General features: G+C 38.3%; 1 protein-coding gene across 4 annotated transcripts in view; it reads right to left on the reverse strand.

The window, feature by feature from the left end:
• The window catches only part of MBD5 (methyl-CpG binding domain protein 5), a 157524-nt gene that overhangs the window by 41575 nt on the left and 95822 nt on the right, over positions 1-20127 (reverse strand). For 3 of the 4 annotated variants that reach the window (XR_009453845.1, XM_059704536.1, XM_059704534.1), the window contains exons 2-5: positions 16600-17273; positions 13017-13119; positions 11776-11956; positions 5336-7471 (exon numbers count right to left, since the gene is read on the reverse strand). Coding sequence is in view for 3 of the 4 variants with exons in the window: in XM_059704536.1 (XP_059560519.1) it covers positions 5336-7471; positions 11776-11956; positions 13017-13119; positions 16600-16712 (2533 nt within the window). In the remaining variant the exon portion in view is untranslated. The remainder of the gene's footprint in view (positions 1-5335; positions 7472-11775; positions 11957-13016; positions 13120-16599; positions 17274-20127) is intronic. The other variant, XM_059704535.1, reaches the window with a different exon arrangement.

Raw genomic sequence — 20127 nt, forward strand, 5'->3', positions numbered from 1 at the left:
TTGCAAAAAATTAACCAAGTGAATAGACATAAATTATCATCACACAATCAAGAATTTAATATAGTTTTGGTATTTGGTTAAAAAACAAGAGGGCAACTTTTCACCTAGAAGCCTTGTGCATGATGATAAAATCTAGGCATTTAAAATTTTGGGTGGAAATACTTTCAATAGAAACTACTGTATGTTCAGTCATGACCTTAGGAGAGCCTCTGGCATTCTTCACTCTACATTAGTCTATGTAAGATTAGAAGATTATTTCTACACAAACTTCCCATATCTTGAGAACTATAAACTCATAGAGTATAATCACCCTTGAGCATTTTTATCTCATAATTTTTTGTACCTGTAACATGTAGGAAATGACAATTTCCCTTTATTTTCTGTCTGGCATCTTCTGAGAATAAATAAATATATAGAACAACAACAACAAAAACACAAGCTTATTACTTTGCAGTCTTTTACCAAGAGTGTTCTTTTGTGGTCTCTATTTCATTTTCTTATACCTACCATATCAATGGTTATACTGAGTTTTAATCAAATGCATTTTATGCTGAAATAAAACATGTCTTTTCCAGAGTTAAAAAATATATATATAAATATCCATGAACATATATTTATTTGTAGGTTTATTTGTATTATTCTTATAGTCAATTTATATCTTTAAGAGTTAAGGCAAATAAATGTTTCAGTTATTTTCTCTTCCGGTACAAACTCATACTCTGAGCATTCAGAGAATTTATTTTCATGTGTTTAGATGAGTTGATTTCATGATTTTATTAGGGGAAAAATAAGAGAACATAAAAAGCATTTTAAAGTAAAAAAGTTGTATTTAATGACCTTATCATATTGGAGTAAAGCAAGGTTCAGTTAAGTTAGCAGAATAGTCTAAATCTTTTTGTTTCTTTGAAAATTGGAAAAAAACCCACAGGGCCACAGAAAGGATGTGTTGGCTGTAATATGGGCACTGAGGGACCAAGTCCCCGCAGAGGCCCTGGTGGCCGGGCACTGAGGGAGCTAAGTCCTTGCAGAGGCCCTGGTGGCTGGGCACTGAGGGAGCTAAGTCCCCGCAGAGGCCCTGGTGGCTGGGCACTGAGGGAGCTAAGTCCTTGCAGAGGCCCTGGTGGCCGGGCACTGACGGAGCTAAGTCCTTGCAGAGGCCCTGGTGGCCGGGCACTGAGGGAGCTAAGTCCTTGCAGAGGCCCTGGTGGCCGGGCACTGAGGGAGCTAAGTCCTTGCAGAGGCCCTGGTGGCCGGGCACTGAGGGAGCTAAGTCCTTGCAGAGGCCCTGGTGGCCGGGCACTGAGGGAGCTAAGTCCTTGCAGAGGCCCTGGTGGCCGGGCACTGAGGGAGCTAAGTCCTTGCAGAGGCCCTGGTGGCCGGGCACTGAGGGAGCTAAGTCCTTGCAGAGGCCCTGGTGGCCGGGCACTGAGGGAGCTAAGTCCTTGCAGAGGCCCTGGTGGCCGGGCACTGAGGGAGCTAAGTCCTTGCAGAGGCCCTGGTGGCTGGGCACTGACGGAGCTAAGTCCCCGCAGAGGCCCTGGTTCTTGGCATGTGTGTTTCTGTCCTGAGGTCAGCAGGCAGGCAGAGACAGAGGCCCGGAGAAAAGAAATTGGAGTCAAGGGCACTTGATTTTGGATTCCTCTCTAAACCAAACCACCACAAAACATGCTGAAACCTGTCTCTCTTCATACATTGAAAGTTACTTTCAAAGTACATGAGTGAGGGCTCTCTGAACAGCCTGCCTTCGGCAGTTTGAGTGTTTGCACTGAGATCAGGAACTTTGGGAGTTGGTGGTCAGATCCACAACTTTCCTTTGCCACCTCCTACTGGTCAGTTTCTTGATCTGTCACGTGGAAATATTAGACGTTACTTAAAATCTGATATCCAAAACGCTAACAGAAACCTGTAAACTTTACAATGCAAATGTTTAGAGAGCTTTAGTGGAAAGGCAATTTCAAAACTCCAAATAGAACCAATAAAGCCTTGATATCTAAGTTTCACAAAATGTTTTCTAAGCATTTCATATCTTTTATCTGATTTTTTTTAAAAAAATTATCTTTGCCTCCAATTCCCATACTTGAGTGTGTCCCATAGAATTCACTTACAGGCCAAAAAAATTAAAAAATAAAAATCTGTACCTGGGTTGTTTGTAATAGAAAAACTCTTTAAATGAAGATTTAGAAAATAAATTACCAATAGAATAAAGCATTTTGAGAGCAAGTGATTTTTTGTCTTAATAGATGTCTTAATGTAACATTTTTGAGCTGTTGCTTCAGAAAGTGGATAAAGGGCTCTGGATTGCATAGGAGGCCACCTGAGCTCTGTCCAGGCTCCGTTACCGTGGAGCAGAGCTGGCCTGTGTTACCTTAGTCTCTTACCCTCACTGTGTATCACACTGCATATGACAAGACTAGTCAATGCATAGTCGCCTCCTTTAAAAGTCTAATGACATGTTATCCACTAGGAAACCCATTCTTATCTGAGTCAGATGATACCAATTCATTAAAATAAAGGTCACCAAATTAGATTAGAAAATGAAGGGTAGTTCTCTTGATATTTTTCACAATTCACCAGCATTGACACAAACATTCTTGTTGTATACTATAATATTTGAGTCCACAGAGAGAAGGCAAAAATAACCGACTGTTGTCACAAGTTTAAAAACGTGGCTTGTAACATGCTTCAATTCATTTTCTGTTGGGTATTTTTTTAAGATGTTGAAAGTGAAAAGAGTTTTTTTAACCACTAAATGTTTCAGTTGAAGAACTTATGCAGCTGAAAAGAAAACGAATTTTAGAATTAGATGAACCCGAGTTGAAATTTGATTTCAGTTATATATGATCTTGGACAGTTAAGTTCTCTGACACTCAATTTACTCATCTGGAAAATGGGGACAATGATGCCTTATGCTTTGGAAAGCTGTATATGTTAGAAATAATCTAGGTAAATCACCTGGTACATTAATAGGTACTTAATAATAGCTATAAGTAACATTTTAAGAATAAAGTGTTTTCACCTAATATCTAACTAGTATGCTAGGAATATCCAGCAAAACTTACAGAGATAATTGTGACCGTCATCTGCTGTCTGACTATGAATGAATGCCCAGCCTGGGTGCTTATTGGATGGATGAACAAAGTCAGTGTAAATAAATATTTAGTGTAAGCAATTACAGTGACAGAACATTCAGTGACACAGTTCACTACATATCAAAAAGAAAAATGGCATTAGAGACCTCTTCGATGTTCAGCTCATCAAAATAGTTATATTAATTAGTAAATCTACTCATTTTCATAACCAGCTGCATATTCAATCTATGTATATTAATTAGTATTTAATTTTATTAAGTTTGATATTTTAAAGATTCTTACTGACCTAAGTTTTCATCAAGCACATGCTCTCTGTTAGCTTACATATGACTGGTCACATCCATATCATTACTAGACATTTATTCTTACCCCTTTTAGCTATTTATATACCAGCACTTTTCTTACATTAATTAATTTTAAACTTGTGTGTTTTGATACTCCCAACACTGGGAATCCGGATCCAATGTTTTACACAGATGCGAGGAACAAGAAAATACATGTTTAAGACTATATAAAATAAGTCTACAATTGACATCCAGATGAAACAAGAATATAAATAAATGTTTGTCTTTACATATAAACTTAAATACATCATTAATAAAATACATACACTTTTCAATATGAACTGAGACCTGAAACAAAGTAAGTTGAGGTAAGGGGTATCAAAATTTGAAGATATAATACAACGAAACTAACAATTCTCATATAAATGATTGAAAGTATGCTTAATAAATATTTAAAATAGTTTCTTATTTCACGTAACTTTAATCTGATAAGTGCACAAGATTAAATTTTCATTTGTGTGGAATTATCTAAAAAGGAATATGAGTCATTGAAAAGCTAGAAGCCCATTTGTAATAAGTATCCTGTTAAACACAAAACATAGTTTCATGAAATTCCTTAGACTAAGACTACCAAGAAGGCACTAATGATTTCAATTATCTTCTCCACCTCATATTCTTTTTAACACAAGAGGCCAATGAATAGTTCTGCATTAAATACTGACAACAAGACAACACGAACATGATTTGTGGAGGATGGCAGGTGTAGGTAGTGACACTGGGAAGAAACACTTGATCTAACCATCAGTAACAAAGATGCAGGTCACAGTGCTGTCCCAGCAAGGCGGTGCGATACAGTCTACACATGCCTGCACAGCAGCTTATAATTAGACGCCTCTGCAGTCTTCTCATTTTCAGAAGCACTCTGGTTTTTAAAGCCCACTATTTTCATATTTGAATTCTGTCTCAACAACCACCTTTTATTTTCTCCCTGGCATTTACCACAAATCTCCCAAATCATTAGTGCTGTGTTTTTGGGTATTCTTTCTAATGTTTTCATGGCCAAGTTTTCTGATGTCTCGATGAAGTTCCCTCTTTACATTTTTTAAAATAATACTTTCTGAGGAATCTATTGCACAAAATGCAGTTCTTTCTAATGTGTCTGCTTTTAAATAGACTTGTCTCCATTAATAGTGGATGAAAAGATACAATAAATTTGGGTTCAAAACCTAAATGTCAATGCTAAAAATAATGGTTTAGTTCTACAAGAAAACTATAAAACAATATCAAGATCAAAAATTCTGGAAATCAGGTTTTCAAGCCTTTTTTTTTATTAGAAAACTTAAATTATTACCCTTTTTAAAAAGGGAGTAGTCAATAACCACTTTTTAATTTTCTCAAACAAATAATAATAAATGATAGCAAACTAGGATAAGAAAACACATTAGAAGACAGCTTTCTACTTCATACAACTTCTGGTTACCTCTTCCTATCCATTCACCTATTTCTGGTCAGCAGCAAGAACAGAACATCTGTTTATCTTTGCCTTTTTGGGTTTTCCAAGATGAGCTTCATTTACCTGAATACAAACAAAAGCTAGGGGACACAGATTTTATATTGCAAGAGACAAGAACCTGGCTCATAAGCCAGCATGCCCTGCCTTCTATGGCTTCTGTAGTTAAGAGTCCAGTGGTTACATGACCAACTGAAAGTTGAATGATATTAGAAACGACACAGATTGACAACAAATAACGGAAACAAATGGAATCCCCATGGCTGTTGTTTTTCCCTAGTAGACAAACCCCTAGCATTCTGTAAATAACATTATAAATACTAAAGAAACGATGAGAATTTCACAATGGGGAAAGAGGATCATTGCTTATCATAATAAATATTTTGGTACAAACTTTAAAAAACGTAGAAAAGTTTAGTACCTCTGGGTACTTTTTTCTAAGAAAACCATACCTGCTTCAGAACTTGTTTGATTATAGCTGCTAACAATGCTGTTTGGTATCACTGGAGTGGAGGACGCTGAAATTCTTGACTGAGGTGGATTGGGATGTAATGAGTTTCCTAAAGCCATGCCCGACTGACTGAGCATCCCACAGTTCCCGCTAGCCTGAATCTGATTGATCAAACCTGCAAGGTGGTGGTTGGGGACTGAATTGTGACTGTGAACAAAGTTAGTGTTTGCGTTGTGGCAGTGCACGGCTTCCCCTCGTACAGGGATGTTCTGTGTCAGTGAATTCTGAAGAACACTGGAGTTCACACTGGGGTCTGTAAAATGCAGCTGGTTAGCAGAGCAAGGCAAAGCAGTATTGGAGGCCCCACAACCCGGGGTACTATTGCTACTCAAGTGAGAGCTTTGACAACTCATAGACTGTAGTAACTGAGACATTGAACTGATGGGGAAAGAACCCTGACTTTGCTTCCTCAGCAAGTCGGGTCCAGGCTTGGGAACTGAAGAACTATCCATTTGAGACTGTCTGAGCAAACTCAGAACTGTGGTAGGAGGCTGTTTTCTTTTCCGCAGTGAGTCTTTTTGCTGAGACATCAGCTTATCTCTTAGCGCTGCTCGACCACTTTGCCCTTCACCTGTTGGGAGAAGCATGTTGGCAGTAGGAGGGAACATGGTGTTTAAAGTGCTATGTCCTTCAGTGTTGCCACTGCCAGCAACAGCTCCGGAATTGCTACTGCTGCTACTGTTGTTACTAGCAAGTTTGTTTTGATTTGCTAGCTGTGCTTTGGCTGCTGCTGAGAGTAAACTACTTGCTGGAAAGGAGGCAGCATTGTGCTGGTTCAAGATCTGATTTAAAGGCATTCCCAGCAAACCAGGCTGACTCTTTACAGAACCACTTCCGGCAGATGCAGCAGGAAAGGCGGCACTGCTTGGGGTAGTTAGTACGTTACTCATTCCAGCAATTAATGGGTTAGGGATATCCTTGTACTGATGATGCCCATCGGACTTGGTGGAAGGGCTTGATGGCATTGATGGCCGTGGGGACCCTATTGTTGACCTCGGTGACCTGGGTGGAACCTTAATACCACTGCAAGCCGCTTGGGGTCCTAGAGGCGGCATCATGAAATTTCCATGATCTGATGATGTGGAAGATGAGCGTGATCTTTGGGGCGAAGCCTCAATCCTTCCGATTCCAGCCCCCATCATGTGCACTGGGGACGTCACTGGAGAAGGGGACAGGGAGGTTGAAGCTGAATGCTGAACTCTTTGAACATGACTCCCATGATTCATGTGACCAGGTTTTACGGTTGGCAAAGGGAGATTACTTGGCAAAGGAACAACAGCAGGAGGCATGCTTACATTCATCACAGGTACCTGAGAGTGGACATTTGAATGGAAACTAGTTGGATTAATGATAACAGGGTTCTGATTCGCCGGTTTACTAGGAATAGGGTCAAGAATGCCAAGTGGATCTTTCTCAGATGTTAATGGCTTTTTCTGAAGAGCACAAGAAGGTGGAGGAGGGGGAGGTGGGCCGTGGGGTAGTTTGTGGTGGAACATTGCTCGTGGTATTTCCATATTATTTGAAAAATTACACATTGGTTTTTTCATTACTGGACTCTTTGTAGTCAAGGTTGGGGAAAGAGGTATATTAGTCCTTCCAGCCATTGCACAGGATGACTGTACCGGAGAACCGTGTAGCATTACTGAAGGTGGAGAGAGAGGAGTCCTATTCAGGTGAATAGGACTGGAATTGGGAGCTCCATGAAAACCAGGATTATTTCTTGTGAAAACATCAGGGCTTCCAAGTGGGTCAGTCCTCGGAGAGATTGAGCCATCTCCATAAATCTGGGATCCTGACGACGCTGGGCTGGGCAGGCCTCCGTGGCTGCCACGGAATGGAGATTTCTGTCCATGTTCACTGCTGCCCAATCTTTGCCGGGGGTAGACGGGGTGGAGTTCTTGTTGCTGGCTTCCAGGCAGTTCTTGTACATAGAGCCTTCCCATGGCATTTGATGATCCCATCATTAACTTGAAAGGATGCTTACATTCAGGCATTACAGAATTTGTAATTCCTTCATGAGACTTATTTCTTACGGATCTTGGAGTTGCTGCCCGTGAAGGTACTACTGGAGTCGCATCTGATGTGAAAGAAAAAGAAAAATCTATTATGTCGTCTCAGTTCTTTTGTATTTGGGGGTGGGGGATGAGGAGGGAGGAAATGAGGAAGGGAGGGCAGCTGGAAATAGAACTTTGCAAATAGAAGCCGTGCCTCCATGCAACTAGAAATTCTCCACTCTACATTAAATTTTGATTTAAAAGTGCACATTATTCTCCCTTAGTTGGCCAAAGGTCCTCAATTAACTGCTCATTATGCTTGTTTGCCTCTTATCTGTTGAGAAATAATGAAAATCTGAATCAGTTCATGCTGACATTCGCCATTCTAATACTTTTTAGAATATGCAAAATCAAGATTGACAGCCCACATAGAATTGATGATGCTACTATTTTGTTGAATTTGAAATTTTTAGGAACACAGTTTCAATAGAAAATTATTATATGTGTGGCATATTTTCTTGGGTGATTTAAATGAATTGCCATTTTTACCAGAAAATCTGTTGCCCTATAAATGTTTCTGTTATCTTACTGAAACCTCATCAGGACAGCTATAGAAACGCTTCTGTATCCGAACATTTTCACTGTAAAAGAGTCTTAATTTTTGTGAATTAAGTGAATGGAGTTCAGAATCTTTTATAATGGGAGTGATGACAATGGTAAATGCAGTGATACTGCAATCACACCTAACTTCCAATCAAGTCTCTAACTCTGCAGTTTCTTTAACGTTAACCAGTCATTACTGTAAAAACAACTTTAGCCAGTCAACTCAGGTAAAAGGCTGCAATTCTTTATTAGGATAGAATTCCTATGTAACATTTAGACTGCCAAATCTTTAGTACTGGGTTCTAATTGCCATTCCTCTTCCTACAGAGCGCATCTCTCCCTCACTGGCCTTTGGAGTCCTTTCAGTCCCTTTGGAGATCAACAGAATACAGGCAACAAAAGCAAGCTGGCCCACTGGACAGAGCTTTCACTTTATCTTGTTAGAATTCTAGGTTCAAGTTTTTTAGCCCCCTAAGGATGTTTCACTATTTTATAAAGTTGTACCTTGTAAAACAGGGATAGTAAATAAAATTGATTTCCTAGGCCAAGTCCCATCAACTGGTGGTGGCTGATTAGAGGGCTATGATGGAAAGGATGCTGAGCCTTGCTGGGCTCTGTAGAAATGCCACTGAGTCTACTACAGGCACAGGGGTTGAGAGTGGCTTCATTCATACTATATGTTGGCCATCCCCATTCTGGGACTTACAACATATTGGCAAGTACACCTGGATTCATTTGCAATCAGAAGTACATTTACTTACATGGATACTTGCACATTTAAGATAAATATACTTCTCCTACCTGCGAGATAGTATACAGATCAAATCAGATAATGTTTTTTTTAAGACAGTGGTTTATCTTAAAAAATGAAATCCAGGTAGGATGCATTCAAAAAGTAAGAGAATGCAGTGAACATATTTTCTTTGGAAATGTGGGCTTTCTGTTTCTAGCATGGTGAAGGTTCTGGATAGAGTAATTTCTGAATATATGAAAAGTTGAGAACCAATGATATAAGAGAACTGTAGCAGATAAACTCAACTGAACTTATTTTCTTGTTAAAAAGAGATTTTCAAAGTTTGTAATGAAAATAATATATGAAAAGTAGTTGGGGTACTAGGCATGGCTCATGGTGGGAACACAGGTACCTGTGTTAGCCTATTACAGGATTGACTGTGTTCTCTTCGGGAACAAAACTCTAGACTTGTGTCTTTTCCTGGGTATTTCTATAATTATTTATAGTTAAGTGATTAAAAATGTAGACATTGGCATTTTCAAATGTACAACGGACAGAAAAAAACATACAACAGAATTTAGAAAATAGTTGTGTTTTAAAAAGGATTTCTTCCATACCTGGGGAAACCTAGTTACCATCTTTAAAATAATAGGAATACTAAATAAACAAATAAAAGTTATGTTACACGTAGGAAATAAAGTATTAGAAGAGTTGGCAAATATAAATGCTAGGTACCCATCAAGGGCTTTCATGTAGACCTTTCAAAAGAATAAGCAGAAAGTAAATGTATGTTTATGTATGTTGGAGGTGAAAATTACTATATGAGTCTTCTTAACATTTAAGGTTGAGCTTTAAATAATTAAATGTTAAGATAGATATCAACTTCATAAAATTAGGAAGTTGATATAAATGTTATGTCTGAAGCTAGTAAAAGAGGCAATTAATCTAATAAAGTATACCATTGTAAGAGTGGATGGAGATATGCCTCTTAAACCAGTTCTAGTTAAATATTTATCTTTATTTTTTAATAATGAAACTTGTTAAGATATGAAAAGTTGAGAACCAGATCAAGACTCTGTTATGGTCATTAAAAAGGCAACAAGGCAGAATGTAAAAAGAGGTAAAACTGTTTGATATGAGACAGCAGCAGATATGAGCATATACAAAAGTGAAACCATAGCTACGTTGAGGTGGCAAGATATCGGTAAATGTTAAATAATTTATTACTATTAAATGTCTTTAAACTGTGGCAATATTTGTTTTTAATTAAAAAAAATGTAGCTCATCAAAAGAAAAAAAAAATCCCTTAAAAGACTGTTTTTTCTTACATACCTCAGTGGAGCAATATTTTTCTGATCATTCCTGTTCAAGCGTAAAGGTTAGAGGTTATTGGGAAGGAGCTCTCTGGTCATAGCTGCTAACTTATCTCCCCGCTCTCCTCACATGAGTGCTGAGTGTCAATCTTTACCTGTCCGATGTCACAACTGCTCTTCTTTGTAAGTCCATAATTTGACCCCAACTTACCTACGTAGGCTTAATCTTCCCCTCAAGTCAGATTAGTTTCTACATTATCGATTTACTCATTCTGGACAAGAATTTTCTTATTTCCCTCATATTTCTAAATCCTGAAACTTTCCAGGTTGGTTCAAATCTGAGTTCTGCTGTAAAGCCTTCTCTGATCACTACAGAGGCCACTCGTCATCTGTATTTAGAGCTCTGCAGAACATCACTTCGCCTTCATAAGCAAACACTTTGGCACTTAGTCACATTTTATTCTGAATTACTATTCAAGTGCTAAGTAGATTGTAATATTTTGGAGGAAGTTTATATACTAGCCATTACAAAAAGAAGTTTCCCAGTCTCAAATCATAATTCCACGGATTACATATTAATCTTAAAGGTCAAAAGTACCTTAACAATGGAGTGATCAGATGGATATAACTATACCCAAGCAATCAAACTTAATGTCATCAATATGGGATAAATTGACATTATGTGCCTCCTGAGGAGGACATAACATCACCTGTGCAGTATTCCTAGCAAAAAATTTTTAACTTGATATAAATGAGGAAACAATCAGGCAAATCCAAATTGAGGAACGTCCTATTAACATTGACCTGGACTCTTCAACAATGTCAGTGCCATGAAAGAGCGAAAGATGGGGAACTGATGCAGAGTAAAGAAATGGAACAACTAATTGCAGTGCACAGTCTTTGATTGCATCCTGGATTAAAAAAGAAAACTTGGTTTAAAAATAACTATAAGAAATTATTAGGACAACAGGAGGAATTTGAATACAGACTACTTATTAGATAATATTGTATCATAATATTATATCATTGTTAAAGTTCCTAAATGTGACAATTAGATTTTGGTTTGTGAGGAGAATGTCTGTGTGTGTTGAACTATTTAGGGGTCAATTTTCATGGTAATTTCTAAAACAAAATTGTTAATTGGTGAATCTAGATGAAGGGTACGTGGTATTCAATAAACTGTTCATGCAATTTTTCTGCATTTTGAAATTTTAAAAAAATATGAAAGCATGCATTCATGCATACAGGTGTGTTGGGGGAGGTATAAAAAGTTCCTAAAAAGGTAAGATCTACTAGTAGGTGCTCAATAAATAGCTATAAAATGACAGAAAAAATAACACTGCTAGTTCTTAAAAATATTATTAGTTGCATTTGAGGATTTGATACCACACATTCAAGTACAACCTTAAGAAAAAGGCTACCTCTGATTCCTAAAAATCTGTATCACTTTCTCTTTTGTTAGCCCAGCTCCATACCCCCATAATATGTGCATGTGCTAATCAGACTCTAATTGTTTAACTAGGTGATTTGGATAGGACATTTTGGGAAACAACTTCATGGGATTTTTCAGAATGAGTTTGCTACTTGTAATAAAATGATAAGACACTCATAACTTTAAAAGCATTGTGCCTGTTTAAAAAGTGGACTTGGAAAATGCTTGGCAAAGTGATCTCCCATGACTCTGCGAGGAGAGGAGGGGATGGGGTGGGATTCCTAAACCCTTCCCCAGGTTACATACTTGTTCCTCCTCCGGGACTGGTAAGCACCAGAGAAGGATGTGGGGCTTCCATGCTTTTATGAAGTGTGGCCACTGCGATGATTTTCCTTTTATGGATGCATAGCTTTGTGACATCTTCATCGGCTTTAACATCTTCTGCAGTTCTCTGCTTCACAGCAGCTCCCGGATCAAAATTAAACACCTGGAAAAAGAATGGCCTCAGTTTAGAGCATGTCATAAAAGCATAACATAAAAAGTTGCTTTGTTAAAACATTTCTTTACATAGATTAGGCCATCAATATGAATAAAACTTTCTCAAGTTATTTAAGAAAAGCAACTTTATGTAACTTAATAGTACTCCGGCTTTTAGTGGCACAGTAAATAATGACAATTATCCTAATTCCACGATAACCAAGATAAATATATGCAAAGGTATATTATCTACGTTCCCTGATGTTCTATTTCCTGCTGTTATAACAGTACAAAAATAGATGAAGTTCAGTTTAAAAATCCAAAAGCTGACACTTCTATGTGCTAACTTTTCCTTTGGCTTTATTTTATTACTATATTAATATTACCTTTTCACCTATTAAAAATCTACTCTTCTATTAAAATAATCTTATTGTGTATATATTTATGAGATGTTTCAAATGCTTTTTTCTTTTTTGGAATGAGGTGAAGGTGACACAAATAAGAAGAAAAAAGGGGTCTGTTAATTTTATTTCTAAAGTTAGCACTATAATAGATACTCAGAGAACAAGAACCTGCTTCCATAATAAATAATATTTTATCATTTTAAACAGTTTTTACTTTCTACCTTGCAAAGGAGTAAAACCGTTTCACATTTTGAGTAGGAAGGTTCAGTTCAGCTTCATCATTTTAGAAGCATTGGTGGCAGATTTATCAACACCAGTGCTAAAAATAACATTGCAGATTGAGCAGTTACAGGAGGGGAAAAACTACTGCACTATTAAATGGTGAACATAGGTAGAGCTCTAATAAAATGTGCAAAAATGGCTTTCATAAAGTATTTAATACGAATATAGGTTTGTCACCTTTGAAAATGACTCTGGGATTTGAACCACTTTCCACAGTCATTAAGCATTCCAAAATGCATGCAAAAGATACCTAATTAGATAGACTTTAAAATGCATATGTGATTGGAGAAGTAATATAAAAACGAAATGCCAAATGAGAAAAGCTAATATACGAAACACCTAGAAAAGAGAAAACTGCTGGTAGAACTGTTGTGAAATGGTTACCTTGGGAAGAATAAGAGGACATTCCAAGCCACACTTGCATGTTCCGTCAGTAAGCAGGTATGTTTTAACCTGCTCCAAGCAAGATAACAAAGACCCACTGGGACTGTAAAAATAGTTCAAAAAAGCATCAGGAAATAACTCTGACTGCACATATCATATGAAAAAAGGCATCATTTATAGTCTTACTGTCCTTCACAGGATAATATTTTCCTACCAGGGAAAAGCATTCTCTTTGTCAATATTATGCTAGATGCTAAATTATAGCCTTTTAGCACCATCACTCTTTCTTTTGAACCAAAATATTTCTGAGAAAAAGACAGATCTCCCTAGAAAATTAAATAAAAGTATTTGGAAAACCAAGCGTGGACTGGGATGGGGGAAAAATGCTATTCTTAAGACGACAGGAGCAGGCAGGAAAGGAACAAGAAAACAACATGAAAGTAATCATTATCATTTTAAACCAGAAGATCTACTTTTGAAGCTGTTGGAGGAAAAACTGAAATTTAGGAACACATTGGAGGTCAAACCAGAAAGTCACTAAGTGTGTAAAAGTTGGAGCTAGCAAGTAATCTTTCCTTTAATCTTGGAGTCCAGAACCAAGTCATCCCTATGTAAAAATAGGTTTCTTTTTTTTTTTTCTCCCTCATCCATGTGTTTCTTTGAAGATAGACCTGTGTGGCCCAACTCAAATTACACTGAAGAGCCAAATGGTACTGACAAGGAGAGAGGAGCCAAGCAGATCTGACAAAGGATGAGGGGACTCTTGAGGAAAGAGGACTTTAGGTGGCAGAAAGGGGTGCCTTGCGGGTCTTCTGGCTGGTAAATGGTACTGCTCCCAAGGTTATTACTCTTGGTTTTTATTTTTATTTTTAATTTTCTTTGATTTTCATTTACTAGTATAGTGAGGGTTAGTTTAAAATGGGCAATTTGCATTTTAAGACTTTTATTATTAAAATACTGATTTTGACAACCTTGAAAATTATTAGACACTTTTCATTCAAGAATGGTCTTTTATTTATGACTGTTTAGCAAAACCTTCACTTACACATTCTGATCAAATTTGGATTTGACCAGAAATAATACAAAGGATTACACTACTAGGGGTAGACTATTCTGCTTCTACAAAAACACAGGGAGCAGTTTTGCATCTACAAGTGAACCAACTTTAAAATGCAATTCATGTTTTATTTATGGACAATCATTTAAGTGACTTATACATACAGAAAATCTCAATTAAAATCCTCAACTTTGTCAATTCACTCACTCATTTATGAAGGCTAACAACGTTTTTCAAATGATCTGTAAAAAATAATAATTCCCATCTTATCGACTTGAGTTCCATGACAGTGGTAATGACCAGAGGTGTTGGAGGTCTGCCAATTTACATAAAACACAATCACCCAACAGTTATCATGTGTAAAGTTCATGAGTTCTGTGACAAGAAATTGCCTAACATTTTACAGTTAAAGGTGTACAGACTGAATCCTAGAGGAATTTAATTGTAAAATTAAACCTGAAGACAAGAGTTCCTGAATTCTATTAGAGTATTCCACTCTAGACACTTCAAAAACACTTCCTCTCAGTCAGTCAGCTGGCCTCTTTAATTAACTTTTTAAAGTAATAATTAACGTAAAAAACAGCTACAAGTCTTATGGCATGGATAACACTTAGAAGATTGGAAGCAGGTGGGAAATTTAATGTGCAGCCTCAACTCCTCCCTGAGGCAGGAGCAGCTGGAGACAAACCTAAAAATTACAAGCAAACTGCACATTGAGAAGGGAGCTATAGGAGGGCTAGCCCCTTATATGTGTTCAAGCAGTAATTTAACTCCTTACAAACAAATCAAACCCATACTGGCTTAACTTATTTGAAGGTGTTTTACCTTATCTGGCAAAGTTAGTTTTCAAAATAATTTTTAGTGCAGAGACTTGGATTTGGAGAACTCACGTTAACTCACACTAACAGATAGCGGAATCTACCTACATGTGGAAAATCATGAACAAGATAACTGACAGATTCCCAGACTTAGTAGCTTGTTTTAATTTAGTTTTCAGCAATCTGAAAAGCTGATTGATCTTTCATAGGAATGAAGATAAAGTTAAAGAAATTAGATCTTCAAGATCCTAGATTCATTTACTCTAAGATGGATACATGATTGCTCCTTACAGACTAGAACAATAATAAATATGAACAGTAACACTGACACCTTGCTATATTACATTAATAATAAAGTATTTCTGGCAGTTTGTTAACAGCACCGGCAATAGGAACACTTGAGAAAGTGACCTGTGTGTCCATCTTAACAGGACAGGCTCCACATCCCCTGCTTTCGTATTCCTTCACTCCTCTTAATATAGAGCACATCTTTATCATCCCAGAAACAAAAGAATTATGTGCCAGAGAATTTCAATTGGTAATTAAGTTTACCTCCAGAAACACCTTACATCAAACAAACGCAGGACAGACTCTGAACTGAATTTTGAGTTGTTATGGCATGAAATAATTTATGTTTATATAACAGCAAATACCTCATTCATATAAATACATCTTTGAACAAATGAAGAATTCCGTTGAAGCAGAGATACAAATAACTGCATTTAAAGTAACAGCATTAATATCATGATGCGACGTGATAACTTTTAAAAAGTTCTATTTCTAGTAGTCGTTTATTCATAACAAAGAGAAATTTTATGGTGTCCTAACTTTTCATATAAACTGCTAAGTAAGGAACTTAGGTGTCAATTATCTATAATAATAAAAGCGTAATATGCTAATTAGACCTTCCGACCTTCCGAGGGTGCGAGGGAAGCCCTGGTCCTAGGTGCCAGAGGGTGCTGGGGGAAGGAAGGCCTACTCTTGCACGCATTTTGTGCATCGGGCCTCTAGTTCAATAATAAGACTGAAACTTCTTGCCAACAGTTCCGTTATTCCATTCAACTTGTTCTATAAGAGATACTTGCCCTCAAAATTCTGTAGAGCAGGCATTTGCATTTTATTTGTATGATTTTTATGTGAGAGATGAAGAGCCATCTTCATCGTGACCTTTTCTTTTTTACTATAATATGCAAGGATATAGATTAAAAACGGTGCAGAAAAAATAGGAAAATTATTTGTACCTAATATAAGGCTTTAAGAAGTCTACTAATTAAAACTGGCTATAAATATAAACACTCCACCTTCCTTCGGAAAGTCCAGCTGAAGCACTCTGGAGGATAGACTAACACTGTCGAGGGGCCTTGGGTCTATTTCTAGTATTTACATTCCCTTGTGAATGTGGTAATGATGCCTATGTTTCTTCTAGAAATCTTCATTTTTCTTTATCCTTGTTACAGAGATAAGCAGAACGACACGTTATATAAACACAAGTAATGCGTAAAAATTCTCTCTTGTAACCTAAGGCAATTTACATCGCAAAATAGGGCAGAATAAAAACAGTTGAATATTTCCAGCACAAAGTTCATTTATTCAAATTTATTTGAGGTGCTGTCAGTCACAATATTTTGCTCCCTCGGAAGAACAGGCTCTACCTCCTTCATTTTGGGACTGCAACTTGGAGGTAACATAGGTAGTCATAAGGGCTCACCTGACATAAAGCACTCCATTGTGATCCACACGGCGCTGCCAACCCACAGGAACTTGTATAGCTGGAAGACCTCCATCCTTGTCCCCTCCGTCACACTCCTTGCCTCCATTCATTTTCTGTGTCTGCTTGGGACGCTCCAAAGATATCAGCAAGAAGATGATATCCTTATATTACAGGGCATGATGGCCTTCAAAAACGGCCAGTGCAGCATAGCTGTTCCCAGACTGTACAAAATGCAGTGGGATGCTCCGGCTCAGTTTGGAACCAAGTCCTTGAAATCTGCCATTGTGGAAAAGATCAGTTTCCCATTATAATCTACATTAAATAACCAATATTTAATTCCTAAGGATGGTCTACATGGGTAAAGCGGAGTGCTTCTGGCTAAGGAAAATCATATTCACCAATGCTGGTACCTGTCTGAAGTGGGGGGCGGGAGGGGAGTAAAGTTTTTAGTTCAACATTTTGTCTTGAACCTTGATGTTGGACTAAAATAATCTCTACTCTTTAGAAACCAGTCTCATTTTTACAATGTGAGTCGGTTAATATTTCCAGGTACTACCCGCCTTTATAGGCCACATTCTTTAAACTTTCTCTTCATCTTCCAATCTGAATCCAAGATGTTGCAGGGTGGTTCATCTGATGTTTTCATGTCTTCAAAATTCCAATAATGTAGCCTGAAACATATATAAATATATAAACTGTATATTAAATGTTGCAAAACTAAGAACCTGTACAATTATAAATAGAATAAACTGTTAAGTGTACCAAACTACTTTGATGCCCCCTGCCATCAAAATCACAAACAAATTCAACTTGTTTTCTTCTTCTAATGATCCACTTAAACCAATTTGCTTGCTCTTCACCACATGAAACTTTCTAATTACTAGAGACCGACCCATAATTATGGCATTACACACACACACACACACACACACACACACACACACACACACACACACACTCCTTTAATTCACAATAAAAATATCTCTCTCAAAACCTCTTATGACTTGACAACTGGAAAGTTATGTATTAATCCAATCACAACTGATCACTCTACATATCCTTATGATTTACTTTTTAAATCATCATAGTAGCCTAAAGAGCAAAAGGTTTCTGTTTTTAAAAGAAAAATAAAAAGGAAATAAACTTATAGAACACTTCCAAATATAACAGAAGGTTTCCCCCCAATGTTCTTGAATCCAAGAGTGGAAGTTGCTTTATAGTTAGGAGTTAAAAGCTCCCTACTATTATGGGGCATGCTCTCTTAATTCCTTTATTGCATCACAAGGTCCTGTTGGGGGAGGACATATTAGCTTGAACCAGCAGGAATCGCTGCTGGTCTAGAATGCTTGTAAGAGGTCATCTTAAAGGAATTGTTAAATAAAAAAAGATGAGAAATACATTTTTAAAAAAATTGGCTTGGTTGGTTGGCACATTGTCCTGTGCACCAGAAGGAGGTGGGTTTGATTCCCACTCAGGCACATACCCAGGTGGTGAGTTTGATCCCCAGTCGGGTGAAGGAGGCAGCCAATCAATGTTTCTCTCTCATACCAATGTTTCTCTCTCTCTCCCCCTTCCCCTCTCTCTCTCAAAATGAATTTTAAAAGTTAATATTTTAGAGACTATGTTTAAATATACATGCATAACAATCAACAAATTGAACAGTGTATGTAGACACATAATTACTTAATCTATATTCCTAAAAGTCTACATTTTTAAGTTCAACCTAAACCTTTTTTGGATCTCTTCCTTAGGGAAGTAGGAGAATGCCTTGCAGTAAAGAGCATCATGTAGTCAGGCATATGACTTATTTGCAGCCTCAGGTCTGAGACAGATAAAAGATGTTGTAATGAAATATATACTCATTTAGCTAAAAGTTGGGAACCATGGGTAGTGGTGTGGGAAACACTGGCAAGGCAGTTGGAAGAGTAGCAAAAGTCTATTGGGGAAAATGTGGGTATCAGGAAAAGTGCCAAATAGTAACATTCCCGACGGTGTCTCAAGCTGGTGATTGGCACTGTGGGGCCCACTCTGCTGTGTCTATGATTCCTACTTGCAGGCACTGCATCCTATTTCTGTCTTCCATTCACTGCACCTTTAACCAAGACCCCTTCTGATCACGTATGTGTTTACTCATGTTTTATTCAATAGTTAGTGAGCGGCTGTTAAGTACTAGGTACTATGCTACTAGTATGTCCTGTAGTTCAAAGATGGTAAGACACTACTTTATCCAGAGCCTAGCATAACGCTTGGCACTACAGTGCTGCTTGGTGTGGCAGAACAAATAGAAAGGCAAGTGGGATGAAGGGAGGATGAGAAAGGACAGAGAGAGCAAGGAAGGGTCAGCCCCTCTTTCTCAAGGAGTCCCCGTCTGCCGGGAGCCGGTCCATCCTTGCTGTTTCAAGGGACCTGGCATATATAGCATACGGTTCTTAATATGTTTGCTCCCCTTAGCGCTGTGTGTTTTAACCAAGGTCACCTCTCCGAGAAAGGTTGTTTCCCCAGGTAGGAATTTTTCCCTGAAGTCAGGGAGGGGATGCCTCTCCTAGAAAGGTTGTTTCCCCAGGTAGGAATTTTTCCCTGAAGTCAGGGAGGGGATGAAACTCCTTAACTAAGTGCCAGGCGGGTAGTTAATCACTACAAACAATCATGCTTAAGCTACATAATCTTTACTCCCTGGAATGGAGATAAGAAACGCCCTAACCTTTGTAATAGAGATTGATAGGATTGAATCAACTGGTATAAATACAGATGTAACAAGACAGCAAGACACAGAACTCAGAACACAGAACTTAGAACACAGAACTCAGGAGACAGACTTAGAAGAGAGAACCTACAGACAGAACCTACAGGCAGAAGAACTTCGCTGGAGAGAGCATGGCAAAAGATCCTGGACTGAACCTGACTACAGAAATTGGCAAGAGAACCTGACTAGAACCTGGTGACTGAACCTGGCTGGAGATCCTAAGCAGAACCTCTCTGGAGATCCAGACCAGAACTTGGCTGGAGATCCTGGCTAGAGATCCTGGCTAGGCTGCTGATCAACTGAACACTGTCTCCGTGTCCTTCCTTCTTCGCCGACTCCGTCTACGCCTTTGGGAACCCCTGGACCTGCTGGGGTTGGACCCCGGCATCTGGCGCCCGAACAGGGTTCCCCTAGGTAAGCGCCCCGCACTCAGGACGGATAGGACTCCACCGTAGGAAGAGGGTGGATAGTCTTCGCCGACTCCGTCCACACCTTTGGGAACCCCTGGAACAGGATTCCCCTAGGTAAGCCCCCCCATTGAGAACCCCCACATTCGGGACGGATTGGACTCCACCAGGGTGCTGCAAACCCCCCTATAGAGGATAAGTAGGGTAAGAAGGTGGATAGTACAGAACTTAGATTGAGAAGATGTGCCATACTGAGTCCAAAGAAAGAAGACTCTGTATTGATCTTTAGATTAAGAAGATGTGCCATACTGAGTCTAAAGAAATAAGACTCTGTATTGATCTTTTAACACATATGCTTGCTAGCAGAGGAATTAA

This window comes from Myotis daubentonii, chromosome 7 (assembly GCF_963259705.1).
Source record: "Myotis daubentonii chromosome 7, mMyoDau2.1, whole genome shotgun sequence".
Classification (NCBI taxonomy): domain Eukaryota; kingdom Metazoa; phylum Chordata; class Mammalia; order Chiroptera; family Vespertilionidae; genus Myotis; species Myotis daubentonii.